Here is a 15233-nt window from a genome sequence, read left to right on the forward strand (position 1 = left end):
GTGAGTTTCCAAAAAAGCGGAATCGACGTCTGAGAGTGTGCGATCGACAAAACGGTTGGGTCAACCTTTGCGCGTTCCCATCTCGGCGACCCCATGCTGGAGAGGAATTACTAACGAAATTATGATTGCAGTGGTTCTGAGGACGAACACCAGTTGATCAATACGTACTGTGCTGCGATGAATGGAGACGCTCAAGGCCTGGCTACGAACGGTTCGCTAAACGCAGGCCTTGGCGTCTCTCCCATCCCTCCATTGAGTTCAATGGGTGTAAGCGTTGCCGGGGCTGGACCAGCTACGATGGCAGCGCCTTCAAGCGCACTTCTAGTACCTCCTGGATCTTCAATGTTCCTACAGCCCCGCAGTCCTGCTCAAATTCTCACTCGGATAGGTTCAGACCAAAAAGACGAACTCGAGATGATGATCCAGGAACTCGAGCACGAGAACAGGCAACTTCAGGCCGAATATGAGCGCTTGCAGGATATGCGGTGAGTAGCAACAATGAGCGTCAGAATTTTTCCGTGATAGTTTCCAATGTTCTCATTTTCGAATTATTGGTGTTTCCGTTTCCTCGGTTCTGCCTGCTGGTACACCCCACTAACTGCACGTGGTCGTTGAGGAATTCGAACCCCTGTGTGGGGTACACCTCAAAAACCCCTGATTCAGAGGGAGACGCCAAATTCCTTCGTAGTTTTCCTTTCATTCGTTGTTCCACCCTTTCTTTTCTCGGAGTGGCCCGATATATCGAGCTCCCCCTTCGGTACCGTTAGAGTCCTTAGCTTAGATTCAGAACTCAGAGTTCTGCCGTCGGTCATGACGTTTGTTCAATGGAATAACTTTCTGGGCAGAGCGAGCGAAGGATTCTCGCCGACTACTCCGTCGATATTGGACGGAGACGGCTTGACGCCTCGCGACGAAGAAATGCTGCACGAGGCCAAATTATTGAGAGAACATAAGGGCCGCCTCGAAGCGCGAATGCGAATCCTAGAAGATCACAACCAGCAGTTGGAAACGCAGCTCTTGCGATTACGGCAACTTGTCGACGAAGAGCGGGAGGGCTCCCCGGTCATCACTCCCGCACTCGCCAGGGACCCGGAGTACGGGCCTGTCATCCTCAACGGGACACGGCCCCCTTCGGTGTTGAGTGGTCATTTAGGTGAGTTTCCTGCTCCTTCGCCGACAGACGATGAATCCCCGCAAGAGAATGTGCCGTCGGAAGGAACCAATGTACCCGACTCCCCCCGAGTAAAAACATCAGCAACAACAACACCGAATACAGCGGAAAGAATGTCGAGCTCGGACCCCATCGTAACTGAAATTAATCCTGGCGGGATGAAGTCACGGAGGGCTGAGCTCCGGCTAGATTTGCCACCGCCCCCGCCCCCCTTGCCCCCCTCGACTAGGTCCATGTACCCAATGACTCCGCCCTTACCCGTTTTCCCTGAACCGGCTTTCTATCACTTGTACAAGTGAAAAAGAGCAAGAAAATTTTCTCGGAATACCCGACTTACGAATCAGGAATAGACTCTATCGAGGGATCATCATGGCTTCATTCGCTCAATCATTTCTTTCGCGAGAGAGCAATTCCAATCCAAGCAGAGCTCTCTGATCCACACGCTCTTCGATTAGAGACTGATTAGGTTCCGTGTCCAAATCAATGCCGATCGTCTATATCTCCGACCCATCCTCGATCCACCACATTAACCTTCACTGACACTAACTTACTTCTCTTTTTCCTGCTGCTTGCTTGCGGACGCAACATTGGATTGGGTATACGATTTCTCTGCATCTCCGTGTGCGTACGTCTGTGACTAATTGTTGTCGATGAATTGTGGTTTGGGTGCTTCCTCTTCCAAATCGCGGGGTGTGTCCGGCTGCGTGGAAACGTGATTCGTGTCGCTTCCGAACACCAGTGGGTGCTTGTGGATCTGCACTTCAAATGGGAAATCTCCTCAGCATGGCTGGAAACATCGGACGTGCTGTGGAATCGTTCCATCCCGAACTTTTCCAAGACGACGAAGAGCTCTCGGATGGAGAAATCGTCGATAGCTCATTCCGTAATCACCATCGCCATCATCTAACGGCAGGAATCGAATAATAGCGATTACACGTTCACGTTTCATTTACGATCATTACAATAATTAAAAGTATCATCATCGGAAGAGGACACGTTGAATTGTTCCCAGTTGATAAGCTAGCTACTTACGAAGAATGCGTTGAGGTGGTAAAATTCGCGATGACAGCTACAAGCTTAGAATCCTTCTCCGATGGATCCTCGGTTGCTGTTCGTGAGCTGTAGCGATGAATGGTTGGATGGATGATTGATTGATTCATCTTGATGAGTGTATTGAACGGTGACTTATCGACGTATTGATTCATCGATGTCTACCGCGAGCAAGAGGAAGCATGTCGATGGAAGATCGCCGCTGGGAAGCAAGGCGACCCACGGGGAATATAATGAACTTTATCGGTGGAGCAGCTACTCGGAATACTCCAATATTTGAATTCGAGAAGTACAACAAAAACAACAATGCTGACAACAATAGCTCATATAGTTGATCAGACGAATACATACATAAGATGTAGATTCCACACGTCATTAGCACTCGGCCAGCAAATAATAATGTTTCGGAAAAGCGGCATTGTTAGGCTTCTGCAGTTCGAAGTTTGCCTGAGCTATAGTTCACCGCTGCTACTACATGAGTATGAATGCCGTGATTGATATCGACGATATCTTGTCGGTCGGTCTGTCTGGTCGACTGGCTGAATGTCTGAGAAGGTATATACATAGATTAGCATTAGAAGCACCTCATGACGCAGAGACGTAAGCACAGATTGCGGCGGCGCACGTGTATCATCAAATTGAGCAGTACAATTGTTTAGTGGAGAGGATTCTTATTACATGCGAGCGTTAGCATCTCCCATATTCTGGTCCACGCTTGCAAGCGGAGCGAACTTTCACTGGTGGCGGGTGTCTGCTGTGGAATAAATACCAAATTTACCCTACTCGCATAGCGGGCGCAGGCTGGCTGCATTGTTAACAGTGCGTCTTTCGGCGGCTTGCCGTGCTTTGCAGAGCAACAACTACAGCAACGGCGACGGTCTGTGGGGGAGTCCAATGAATGCGGCGAGCGAGACGAGTCGGGAACTCATACCGACCTAAAGGCCGTCGATTCAGCCGCCGTGGATACGATTTCCGCGAATCACCAGCAGAACGAAACGACTGAAATTCAGCTCAACTGCGAATACCTCACGCTATTGCTTCTGACTGACGGTGAAGATGGGAGCGGGGAGAGCATAGTAGGGGAAACCGAAGAGAGGACGACGAGGGACACCTCGGGCGTTCGCTTTGGACAATAACATTCCGATCTTTTGATTGGTGGTGGCGTTCCAATAGAATGAAGGCAATAAGAACAATGCTTATCGTAATCGCGGTACTAACTTAATTTAGGGTGAGAGACGCAAGAAATTCTCTTGCACATCTCGATTGACGCTTTTAGCATAGCTGCCGCTTGTCCTCAGGCTGTACACCACTTACGCTGAGGTAATAAGTAGTGGTGAGGTCGTAACATACGTCGACCATCATACACCCGATTGATATATCCGAGGGGTACAAGAGCGATTGAACGAGAGAAAGAGATGACTACTGCTCCATCCTAGCCGTTCGGAATACCGGAAGCAGAAGAAATGTGACGACAGTGAAAAGAACCGACGGAAGAAAGATAGCAAACAAACTTACAAACAAAGTCATTAATTCCTTGTAATAATGGTGAGGATGACGACTACTAGTACGAAGTATATTCATTGATTGAGCCAACAGCCAATAATTATCTGTTAATATGACTGAGTTGCTGTCTCTCTGGAGCAGAGACGCCTTGGTTTTGTATATAGCTAGAGAAATTAATTCAAGACGAAACGCGTATATTGTGTCGTGCAATAGTCGGGAAATCACGGTGTGGTCTCCACGTTGACATCCGAGGACGCTTGGGCGAGCGATGAAGCGACGCTCAATCGACAAGCACTCGAGTTGGCGAGCTCCGCTGTTCAGAGATGATCAATGCTGACGACCAAGCAACCAAGAGACCGACATCATCGTATCGGGGAGGTGTCGTCCGAGAGGAACTTTTGAGTGGATAGTCCCTCGACGAATTGACGCTCTGTCACGGATGCTGTGTACGATGTGCGGTTAGCGCATAGTGTTACTCGTACCTTTATGTTTCGCGTGTTATTCCGTGCCTTTTTGTACAATATCCTGCGCCATCGCGATCCCGCCTAGGATTGATCCATCGGTCGTTCAGTCAGGCCGCTGGTCTGCCTGTCTGTCTGAATCAGGCAGTAGAACCGTCTGTCTAACTGTCAATCTATCAGTCTGTCTCTCTGTCTATCACACGCCACGCTGGGAGAAATTCTTTCTTTTCTATCGATGAAAATACCCAGGACCGGATCGATTGCCATCCGGCATCCCTAGCTATTGAGATGAAATAATGAATGTAGACCGGGAAACCTAAGAAAAACCAAGAGTAAATAACAAACACGATCTGTTTAATAAATGACTCGGAGTGTATGTCTTCTTTGTGCACGAACTAACGAAAGGCTTTGATTGCATCGAGGTCCCTGATACTGATTCCTTTCTCTGTACTCTGGGTCTGTCTCCTAATTGAAACAACAGACTGAGAGGGGGAATCAAGAGAAGATTCCGAATCGGAGAAGTAACTATCCAAAATCCTCGTCTCTGTCGCGGAACAGGGTTGTGGTTCAAGTCCAGCAGTCGCTTCTGCATGCGCTCTTGCTCCCGCCTTTTACTTAATCGGCAAATCTCTGTTTGTTTTCTAGAGGTTAGATCGACCGGGCATTCTTCATCCACCGTGACGTCGTTACCAACATCAACGACCACAAGCTTCACGACATCCTCGTCGCAACGCTAGAACCGATCCCTAGTTTTCACCCGAGAAATTTCTGTTCTCGCTGCTGACAGAGCAAAATCAGAAGTCCGAACCCAAGCATCATTAAATCCTAGAAACACCTCATGCTTCGTGGAACCGATCAAGCGATTCGCAATCGATTGAATCGAACAATATTCCATCCGCTGTCTTTCCTAGCGCACCGCAGAGCAAACAATTCACCAGCTTAGAAGAAGAGAACTAGCTAACCAACTGGAGCTCTTGGCCCAAAAACTCCAAGCGCGAATCCAGTGTCGTCTATTTACATTGGCAAGCGGGTACTCCGTCGAGCTCCCCCTCGAGAGCTGCGTAGTGCTCCGCTCTGAAGCAGTTGGGTTCGAGCTCTACCCAGGGACGCTTCCTTACTGGGAGTCGGGTTTATAAGAATGATTATAACAGTAGTAATTCACTCATCAAAAGCATCCATGCCGGGGTCTGGCTTTCGTGGGATTCCTGGATTCCTTCAAAATTTTGCACTGCTCGGCTTCTTTGCACCGCAAATTGAGCCCAGAGCACCACACGCCTCTCCCTGACTTTCGGGAGGACCGAGTGTGAAATCTTCCTCAACTTTCGTGAGCCTTCACCAGCAGGAGTGTCTGAGCGGGCGCCCTTTCTGATCCTTCGGTCAATATAGCGTTCGTCATTGACCACTCGACAGGATGCCTTGATCCGAACAGAAGCGATTGATTTCACTGTGCGCGATGATGTTCTTTCTTTCACTCTCCGGCGAACGTAAGGATTCCGCTGCATTCCGACCGACGCTTCCGTAGTGCCTAGTGTGTGATAAGCTCCTGAGATAGGAAGAGAGAATAATCCCGAGGACTTTGTGCTTAATATTTTAGTTTGGGTATGAATAACATCGGATATATATATATATGAGTATATGAAGCGTTGAAACCTACGAAGACGACCTGGGACTCAACCTTGGCCCGAACGAGGTTGATGATTCTCACCGAATTCATGAAACATGCATATCATTTGCGACGCTTATCGGCATTTCGTGTCTTGTACAATACATGAACCATGAAGAAATCGTTCTTCTCACCTAGCGACAAGAATAATAAATGACGAATGAAGAAGTTTTTCGAAAGACGTCTCTTCAATCACCGAAGGTCGATGAGAAACTAACCCCACGGACCGAGAAAGGGATTATTACCCCGGCAAGACCCTCCATACAATGTTCGGAAATGAAAGGAACACAATCGAGCAAAAAGTTGATAAGCATGAGGGTTTATTTGTTCCTCTCGCCGGAAGTCCCGCGATGAACACGCCCCGAGTTCACTGAACGGGGAGATAGTAAATTTGGTTCCCGCAACGTGAACTTTGACCCCTGCAGTCTATGGGCTTCAAGGATTTGTCGAAGCAGAGACGGACCTCAGAAAGAACAGATTTACCCTGCAATGAGATCGACCAAAGCACCCACTTAGAATGGAATTTCTCCCCCATTAGTCCTTCCAACTAGATAAGATGAAGGATCTCAAGGGCTCACCCTGAAGTCACTGCAGACGACGTCGAGCTTGGACGGCAAATCATCGGCGAATGCCCTCATGATTTGTTGGGGCTGTAAGAAATAGCCATGGATGCATTGCTAATGATTCTCAAATCGGGAAATCCCGAAGACTCAGGCCAGCTGAAGCGGAAAATGACGAGGTGCTCACCTGGTACGTCTGTTGCCTGCTTGGCCTGATATTGCTGTTCTCCAGATATCTGGTGAAATGAGAAAGGCTCGAAAAATTACTTTCGGATCCGATTTGCGCTCGCAGGCCCATGAGAGAGGATATTCGAGAAACCTACTTTTTGATGTCGTGTTGCTTCGCTAGTTTGAGAGTGGTCTCGAAGAACTTCACGAGGCTGTTCAACTGGGGAACATCATTGGCGCAGGTGCCGTGTTTCTGCCATTGGTGTCTCCAAAAGGTGAAGTAACGGTCTTGAGTCGCAGTGTACGAGGGCCAGTTCTGATTGAGCTGACCTTTCAGTTTCTGACAGAAAAACATAGTCTTGAGAGGATCCGTGAGGGTTCCGGAGAGTCGCTATGGAGGACGAAATCGTCAGCGCGTCTCCCGCGAGGAGATTTCTTACCTCGAGGCGTCTACCGTCGAATGCTTCTTCGGAACAGTATGACGGGGAGCTGAAACCCTGGCTTGGCCAGAGCCCGTGAATGGTCCACGTGTCCCGCTTGCTCTCTCCGACGCACTAGATGATATTCGTCGGGTTATTCCTCGCTCGCCACACTCCAAATATTCCTGAGCACACCATTCGAATATTTCCAGTTTCTTTTTGAATCATGAGTTCCGCTCACGCAACACTCACCGGCCTATCGTCGCTCTTCCCATCCGCGCAAACGCCTCCATGCCATTGGAGCGATAGAACGAGATGGCTATACGATCCGTCAGGAGAACCGTCTCTAATCGGCGGAGTTTTCAGTTAGGTGCTTTCTACTTTCTCAGCGTGAATCGAAAGCTGCTGGATCTCGATAATCACAATGATCCGGCCATGAAAACTCCTCCGATGAATCCACTTCCGACTTCTATACCTGTGCGGAGATGGACTCCTCGGTGGGGATGAGCGGTTCGGGGGGGAAGGACGCCTTCTCCTCGGGGGCGCTTGAGGGGCAGGATCAGGTGTAGGATTCACGGACGAGCGCCCTGGACTGGGCGCTCTCGACCAAGCGTCGGGAGAGCCTCCGCCAGCTGCGACAACGCCACTCAGAGGAGGGAAACCCTCAAGATGAGGAGTCGAGGGATTTGCTGGGTATCCGGATGGGGAAGGCCACCCACCGGACGGACCAGAATAGTTCGGTGTTCCGGGAGCTGTGCTGGGAGGGCCCAAGGTGGGGAAATCTTCGCCTGGGAGTGAACTGGGGAGATGCGGTGGTGCAGAGTGCGGGCGGGGATGTCCCTTTCTTTATTCCACGCGCAGGACAGCGAAGAGATCGTAGATTCGGAGGGAATCGGCCAAGCCCGAGAAAATGTTCTTTCGATCAAACACAGAACCCGATTCATTCGAAAGGGAAAAATCCCGGTAAGGTATTCTCAAGCTGGAAAGATGTTTTTGAAAAAATATTCTCCGCCTGAAAGCATCAAAATCGAATGCACTCACCCCAGAGCGAGACCAGCAACGGCACAGGCCGCCAGCACGGCGTTGACTTGGTTGAACATCGCAATTGAATTTCTGGAACACGCGCATAGTTTTATGATATTTCGAACAATATAACCCTCCCGAGTGGCGAGAGTGGCGAGTTTCGGAGCGATCGTCTAACGGAACAATCTATAGTCGAAGCACCCTATGGATCCGTGGAAAAGTTGACACGGCCGCATGTCATCATTCAAGGTCAAAACTCGAGCGGCGACTTGAGAGTGGTACTCCAAGATGCTGAATTGGTAGCTTTCCCATCTCTTTCGAGATCAGATTCGATCTCCACGCTTCTGCATCTTATTATACTCTCGGAAATCAAGAATTACTCGGTTCAACTCGCGTATCCCAGATTCCGGACCGGGCTAAACGGCTCATTGGCGTCGACCGGGCGAATATTTAGAGGCATACGACCGATGCGACTTTGGCGAATCTGAATACGCAACTGGGAGCGGACGCGTGACGCGGTATTCCTCCAAGACCGGATGCAACAACGCGCGGGTCGCGCCGGAGCTGTCAGAGTCAGAGGGCCGCCGCGGAACTTCTCGACAACGCCAGCACTGCTCTACCTCGGTGATTTTAAAGCGATTTCGGAGTGTTTTCCCAGAAGTCCCTCCGTCCGCAAATGAGACTCCGCTGCCGGGTGAAAACACTCCGATGCATGAACGTAACCGCTCCTTGTGTGTAGCGGGTGTAGTTGGACTCTTAAATTCATCGATGATCACTGATTCTTAATCAGTCAACGAGGGTCAGAACCCTGAATGAGGACAGTCACCGCCCCGGTCAGGAGCAGACTTCATCCATCCGGAGCGTCGCATGCTCTAATCAGCGAAAACAGGGAGCTCGGAGAGAGAGGAACCTTTGAGGGTCGGGCCAATCAGAATCACGGCACGATGGAGTCGATTTCTATCCCACACACTCCGCGGGAGCTTATTCCGGCGGCCGTCCGCACGACGGCCGGCGGAATCATCCTTCGTGCTGACGAGTATTCTCATCGCTGCCATGAGAGCCCCGGTTTCAGGGTCGGCAAGAGCTCTTCAATCCGAACCGAGGTGAAATCCAGATACTCACCTGCTAATCCGTCTGCGCTCGCTGATCGGTGATCAGCTTTTCGGGAAGATCGTCGTCGTTGAGCCACCGGAACGAAACGGCAAGGGTCAGGCAAGCGAGGGCGAGCCTGACGTCATCGTAAAGAATATCCGCCCCGCGTATAGCTTCCTGAAGGTATGCTTACGGGAACCCCTCCGGAGCAACGTCTTCGGGAGGAAGATGTCTCATTTTGGAACAAAGTATCTCTTCCCTCTCTCCATGTGAACGACTTCTCGAGCATTACGCTCCGGTGGGAGTGACCTCGAGAAACGCCTCCGATCACGCATTCTCACAGAGAGCGGTCACATGAGTCCACATTCTAAAACATGAGTTTCCTGGAGACCATCGAAGAATTTCTGCCAAGCATATCGCTAACAGGTGAGACCCGATATGACCTTCAGCTCTCCCCGTTCCGGTTTCAATCGCTTTCGCACTTCGAACGGTCAGATGATGCTTCACGTTCGGAATTTCATCCCAAGAGTCACCTGGAGCTCTCGTGTTCCCGAGTCGAACCTTGTGGGATTTCCTCAGTACGTCGAGAGACGTGCCACTATTCAGCGGTCCGAGCGGGGTGAGTGACGCTGCCTCGTTAGTGAATCGAATGCGTTTGACGGTCTTTCACGAGCATCATATATAGTCGCAACACTCTCGCACACGCAGAAAGTTTCATTTGGTTATAGCCGAGTTTACTCTATATATACACTGATATGCACCGGTCCAGCCGACTCCCGGCAGGCCATACCTTGACATTGACGAGCCGGCTCTTTAAAATGTCCATGCCGGGAAAACTTACGCCGACATTGTCATGTGAGATAAGGAATCTTTTCCCAGAACTCCACCGAGTTTCTCCTGAATCTTTGCATCGTCGGTGGAATCACTCTGCTGCAACAAGAATTTCAAATACAGGCAACTCTTCGCACGGAAGTGGTCAGTGTTCATCCGTTCACAGCTATCGTCGTCCGATAGTTTTTGAAAAGAAATGAGGGATCTCGCATGGTATCCCATCCTCGCTAGCAACAGAGAGCGTTCTCAAGCTCACTAAACTATCCACTTCCGATTATATATCCAAAGCAATGGAGCTACGAAGGCTCTGGGTGGAATCCGGAGGATTTCGACGGTGTAAAGAGGCTGCATGTTCCGAAACGCCTAATCTGGTATCCCCGTGTCATCTGTAGCATGAAAGCGTAGGTGGTTCCGTCACGAGCTCTAGCCGGGTCGCCCTAGATTCCCAAAGCTCATCCCTGTCTGAGAATTCTAACGAACAAATTGAGTTCAGAATATTACGAGGTGATCGAGGACTTTCTAAATAAGATGTCGTCTATTTTCAACTCACTCAGATGGAGTATCGCAAACCGCGCAGATGTTGTTCTCGAGACTCAGTACAATGGCTCGTACAACCGACTGGTCGTGCGGTCCCTCGTCAACGAATATTACACCACATTGATCTGCAGTCCTATGGAGGACCCATTTCCGTATGACGGCTTCGAATGCAGAGTTCAATTTTCAATCGGTGGCTTTGGGCTTCGTAATGCCACGGTTCTGCCGAGCTCGAAGTGCTGGGAGAAGCAACGACATAGGAAACGTCATGGCGAATTCGATCTAGTCCAGGAAGAGCTGAAGACGAACGTCACCGCTGGCAGGACTAGCCACGTTTTCAAGTTCATCCGGAACCGTTCAAGCTTCATGTGAGCGGCGAGCTGCACGATGTGGTCACATGCTTGAGGCTCCGGTATTCTATCAGACGCCTTCATCCATTAACGGAACGTCAGCTCAATGATCCTTTTCCAGAGGCTCTGTGGTGAAACCCGCTCTCGGCTTGACTCTTCTGAACGCTTTTTCATATCGTGTGAAAAAAAGAAGAGTTTCATTCTGTTGTCTCTTGCTGATGTCATCCGTCATAACTTCCAGAAGTTTGTTCAGAGAGGTCTACACAAGAACCAGCCACGTACCGAATGTCGGTACGTACTGCTCCCTGTCCTGAAACTCGCAACCTCTACAACGATATCAGGACCTGACGAGTGATTTCCATGGAGCTCCCCTCCCTGCTGAAACACATTGATCTTTCGTCGGGTCGATTCCAACCATGATTCCCTCCACAGTGTTTGTCCTCTTCACGTCGACCCTATCGATATTCTCGGGTCTGGTTCTCGCAATTCTGGCCGAGAGTGCTCCTGAGGACGCGAAAAAGGGACCCCGACTATCGATTGACCCCACATGGACTCTCATCCTGCCAAGTGTCATCATCTTCTTGGCTTTGATCGTGGTTATGTGAAAGAAGAATGTATCCGAGTCTCGAGGGCCGCTCGAGGGAATTCTAGTCAGTAATACAGTGCAATTTCGTCACAACCCACACTGTTTTTTCTTCTTCCTTTGACTGGCTTTCCATAGGAACAGTATCGAAGAAAACCCATTGCGAATATTCATTGCAACGAACAGGTTTTGCCAGTCCCGTAAGAATATTTTGAGCCGATATCAACGGCATTCAATTAGCTTTGATACTCCGTGGATTCCTGGGCGAGTAAAAATCTCGTCGCCATGAGACCTTGGAAGCGCTCACGTGGGACGACCCTTCCTGAGATGCTCATCTGACGCGATGTTGCTCCATGACCTCAAAATGTATCAGATAAAAAGGAAAATAAATGAAGGACCTGGGAGGAATTCTCTCCGAGCATTGAGAGAATTTCTGCAGAGAATTTCTACCCGGTACATTGAGACTTCACCACCAGAGTCATGAAGAGTGAGGATTGAGAGGAGCTCCGATTGTAGCATGCATAATGGAAGGGACAAGCTCCGAAAGCCTTCCAGTTTGCTCTACGACGAAGCACCAAAGCGCGCACGGAGGAGGCGCTGCCTCGTCCTTGGGCTCTGCGGACACTCAAAATCAAGCTCAAGTAGCAGCGATCAGTCCAACAGCAGCGCGTTTCCTAGGGAAGGCCTTTGGAACCTCGTCCCAATTCCTTCGCCTTCCGCTCGGACGCTCCCGCGGAAGAAGATACGGCGGCTGTGGCGGATCCAGGATTTTTTTCCGGGAGGGGCGGTCAATGTATTTTGGGGGGGTGGTTCGAGCTCCGGCCGCTCCTTTAATGTGGGAGGTAAAGGAAGATCGAAGTATTACGGGGGGGCGATCACCCGATCGCCCTCCCCCTTGTATAAGCCACTGTGCGGCGGAGGGCATTCGATCACGAGACGACGCCACGAACTATGATTTATTGTGCCATGGAGCGGAATCGATGACATTAGAAAGTCGACCCTACGGGCCGACAGTACACCACGAGCGCGATCAGATGATTCAGCAGCTGGAAATGATTTATGGAGTGAAATGAAACAATCCACTCGACTGCGACACCCTGATGACCGGCGGTGAAGACCAATCAATCACATTGTTCCCTATGATCACCGACGGTGCCTCATCTAACGGGATTTGACGCCCGCGACTGGAGTTCCGTGCTGATTATCGATGAGCATTATTCATTCGCATTCCCGACTCCATGACCACGGCAACGACTCAGCCCATTCATTGGAGCCAGTACGAGCTGATCGAGAAATACTCTCGAGAAATAGAAATTGTGGCATCTAGGTTTTGACTCATACACTTTGTCACTCACTCACTCACGAAGTTATTTTAGCCAACGAAGTACTGCCGAGCGCGAGTTCAATTTGTGCATTCGTTGCTCCATATCGAGGTTGCTGTCGTCTTTGGACATGTTCCACTTTCGGTGAGTCGCGATGTGCACGCATGTGTCTCGTGTCGACGAGTATGACACCAAAACATAATGAAAGTCTACGAGCGTGAATGGGGAAAAACATACGGTTGGTACTGTGAAAGAATGGCGATGGATAAATTGCTCATGCTGAAAGAAGCGTGGCAAGGTGAGTGGTATCAAGCTGTTCCTCCTCCCCGATTCTACTCGGGTCGGGACTCAGAGCGCTCGACATGGAAGCTACTGTGTGGTCGCGGAAAATAATTTATTGTGAAATCGGTGTAGAGCAGTGAAGGCATAGATTAAAAACCGATTCCGCCGCAGCGCAATGGGAGAAAAAGCGATTCCATTGGTGAGTAGATCCAATTCAGCCGTGCACTCTTGTGTCGCTCCCGAATCTAAAGAGAGAGAACGAATCCCGTCTCGGAATTTCAAAGCGCAATCCGCCGATGCTCATTCTTTGGATGAAGGAGCTACTCAGACGGGTAACCACACAGGAACGGATGTCATTTGTATCGGCATTTGAGAAAGAATTTTTCTTGCAGCGTCCCATCGCTGCGGGTTGAAGACAGAATCGTCTCTGTCAAGAGCAAACTGTCGAGCAACAAGGAGGTGCTCCTCGTTCTGAAACGCGCAAAGTTCCAAGGGCCGCTGAGCGACATGGCGAAGACGTACTCGACCGTGGTGAGTTCCCGCGGTATTGAAACGAGCATCGGAGCATACACCTTTAGTCCTGGATCGTTATCGGCACGATCACCATGAAGGTGCACTCGGGCATATAAGACTCCTCTCGTCCGCGGCTTAAATTCCCGAAACCCCCACCCCAGATCGCGGCTAAGAACTTGGTGCAGCTCGAGATTCTGTACTTCACGCCGCACCTCAAGGATGTCTTGCAGTACTGCGTCAACCTTCAAGACCTCAGCATCACCGACACCACGGTGGACACGGACCTAGTTCGTCTCATCCTGAGAAGTCCCCTCACGAATTCGTGCACTTTCAGCAGATGCAAGTTCGAGACAGACGCTCTCGATGCCTTCTTTGAGGTAGCATAGCAGCTCTGCCGAATATGCTTCTTGTCTTCCCTGGCGGGATAATTCTGCTCACAGAACGTTTATGTTGTCCCATGTTCCGCAGTTGTACTTCCGGAAGACTCTCCGTCGAAATTGGTTCTCGGAATCGGCACTGTCGGACTCGGACGAAGAAGAGATGATGAAATCTCAATGTTTGGATTTGACAGAATTCGGAGCACAGTCGTTTCCCGGTTCGCGTATTTGGCTGAACTTCGTTCTCCGGATCACCGACGGGAAGCGTATGGGCACCACACAGCTGTCTTTCCTCAATTGTACTTTCATGAAGCGACTCCACATCATCAAGAACTTGCAGTGAGTGAACGGAGTACCTCCGGCATTCCGATATGGAATGATTGGAATACTGAAGTGGACATGCCCTCCGAAGCTGGAGCTGGATCTATCGACCCTTATCCGCTCGCCGGATGCTGGAAGGATGATTCCGGAGCCGGACGGTAACAGAGAGCTTTTTTTTGCAGTCCAGAACCTGTGAGAGCCCTACGACAGATCGTCCAAGACGTCAAACACATAATCTCTTCGCTCAAGCCGTGGGACGACTACTATTTCGGCTGGAGCATATCCCCTGTCGAGGCAGTGGCTAACCGATTCAACTCTTCTCACGCCGACTCATCCCGAGGAATGAGCGGGTCGGTCGATCAAGAGGACTTCATGTAGAGCCCTGATATCACTGCACATAGATCCGTCCTCTCAATCCTTGATCGACACAATTTCTGCAGACGAAGCTCCCCAAATGAGTCACATTAAGCAACGATATCGTTTATTTACGACCAAGGAGGCGTAGACCCAGACCCAATCCACAATGCCGCATGAGTCCTGACACGCCATGGCACGAATCCCGGACGAAAATTCATACTTTGTTGGTTTATTCCTTGCAAAAGCACGGGTTGCTATTGATTACATTAAGTTTATCGAGCGAGATTGAGCTAGATGCCTCGAGAAAAAATCTGCCGGTACTGCGGACGTTACTCGTGGAGACCGCTGAGTTTCGGCTCAATGTCAGAGTTCTGCAAGTTCATTATAAAAAGTCGGGAGCTGGGGAGAATCGTGCGGCGTCTGTGTGCTGTAGAGCGAAGACGAAGCTTCGAAGTGTATCAGCAATACATTAGGTGAAAACCGTCAGTGCAATGTTTTGGCTTAAGAATCGCCCGCGTTTTCATTCAGCCACATTCTTTACAGAGTCCATAGAGGATCATCCCGGCATCCTTCGCTTCGAGGATTTCCCGGTTGTCGGTGTTTTTAATATTTTCCTCCAGGAACTCCTGGCTTCCACGAGTCGTTTCGAGGCG

The 15233-nt window shown here is 50.1% G+C and overlaps 3 protein-coding genes across 3 annotated transcripts in view; 2 read left to right on the forward strand and 1 right to left on the reverse strand.

Annotated features, from left to right (window-relative positions):
* The window catches only part of Dys (Dystrophin), a 75804-nt gene extending 73709 nt beyond the window's left edge, over window positions 1-2095 (forward strand). Inside the window, 3 exon segments of the mRNA XM_029113238.1 lie at window positions 132-485; window positions 846-1153; window positions 1911-2095. Of these exon segments, the coding sequence (XP_028969071.1) occupies window positions 132-485; window positions 846-1153; window positions 1911-2095 (847 nt within the window).
* A 4120-nt stretch (window positions 2096-6215) lies between these two features.
* Window positions 6216-8095, reverse strand: LOC100903682 (ribonuclease DdI). Its single transcript, XM_018642005.1, has 8 exons — window positions 8037-8095; window positions 7471-7641; window positions 7248-7341; window positions 7017-7130; window positions 6732-6916; window positions 6596-6644; window positions 6427-6498; window positions 6216-6332 (listed from the first exon to the last, which is right to left on the reverse strand). Exons 1-8 carry the CDS (start codon window positions 8093-8095, stop codon window positions 6216-6218), a joined length of 861 nt encoding a protein of 286 aa, XP_018497521.1.
* A 4781-nt stretch (window positions 8096-12876) lies between these two features.
* On the forward strand, window positions 12877-15085 carry LOC100899025 (uncharacterized). The gene is made up of 6 exons (XM_003739208.1): window positions 12877-13028; window positions 13184-13211; window positions 13405-13543; window positions 13687-13902; window positions 13994-14241; window positions 14406-15085. The coding sequence occupies exons 1-6, from the start codon at window positions 12932-12934 to the stop codon at window positions 14599-14601; spliced, it is 924 nt and encodes a 307-aa protein (XP_003739256.1). The 5' UTR covers window positions 12877-12931; the 3' UTR covers window positions 14602-15085.
* Window positions 15086-15233: the final 148 nt, after the last annotated feature.

The sequence above is a fragment of the Galendromus occidentalis genome, unplaced genomic scaffold, assembly GCF_000255335.2.
Source record: "Galendromus occidentalis unplaced genomic scaffold, Mocc_1.1 scf7180000076440, whole genome shotgun sequence".
In the NCBI taxonomy this organism is placed as follows: Eukaryota; Metazoa; Arthropoda; class Arachnida; order Mesostigmata; family Phytoseiidae; genus Galendromus; species Galendromus occidentalis.

Coding starts and splice junctions, on each gene's coding strand:
- LOC100903682 (XM_018642005.1), bottom strand. CDS start 8,095: ATGTTCAACCAAGTCAACGCCGTGCTGGCGGCCTGTGCCGTTGCTGGT. Junction 7,642..8,036: donor GTTGCTGGTCTCGCTCTGGG/GTGAGTGCATTC, acceptor CCCTCCTCTGAG/TGGCGTTGTCGCAGCTGGCG. Junction 6,333..6,426: donor TCGTCTGCAGTGACTTCAGG/GTGAGCCCTTGA, acceptor ATCTCATTGCAG/GGTAAATCTGTTCTTTCTGA.
- LOC100899025 (XM_003739208.1), top strand. CDS start 12,932: ATGAAAGTCTACGAGCGTGAATGGGGAAAAACATACGGTTGGTACTGT. Junction 13,903..13,993: donor CTCTCGATGCCTTCTTTGAG/GTAGCATAGCAG, acceptor CATGTTCCGCAG/TTGTACTTCCGGAAGACTCT. Junction 14,242..14,405: donor CACATCATCAAGAACTTGCA/GTGAGTGAACGG, acceptor TTTTTTTTGCAG/TCCAGAACCTGTGAGAGCCC.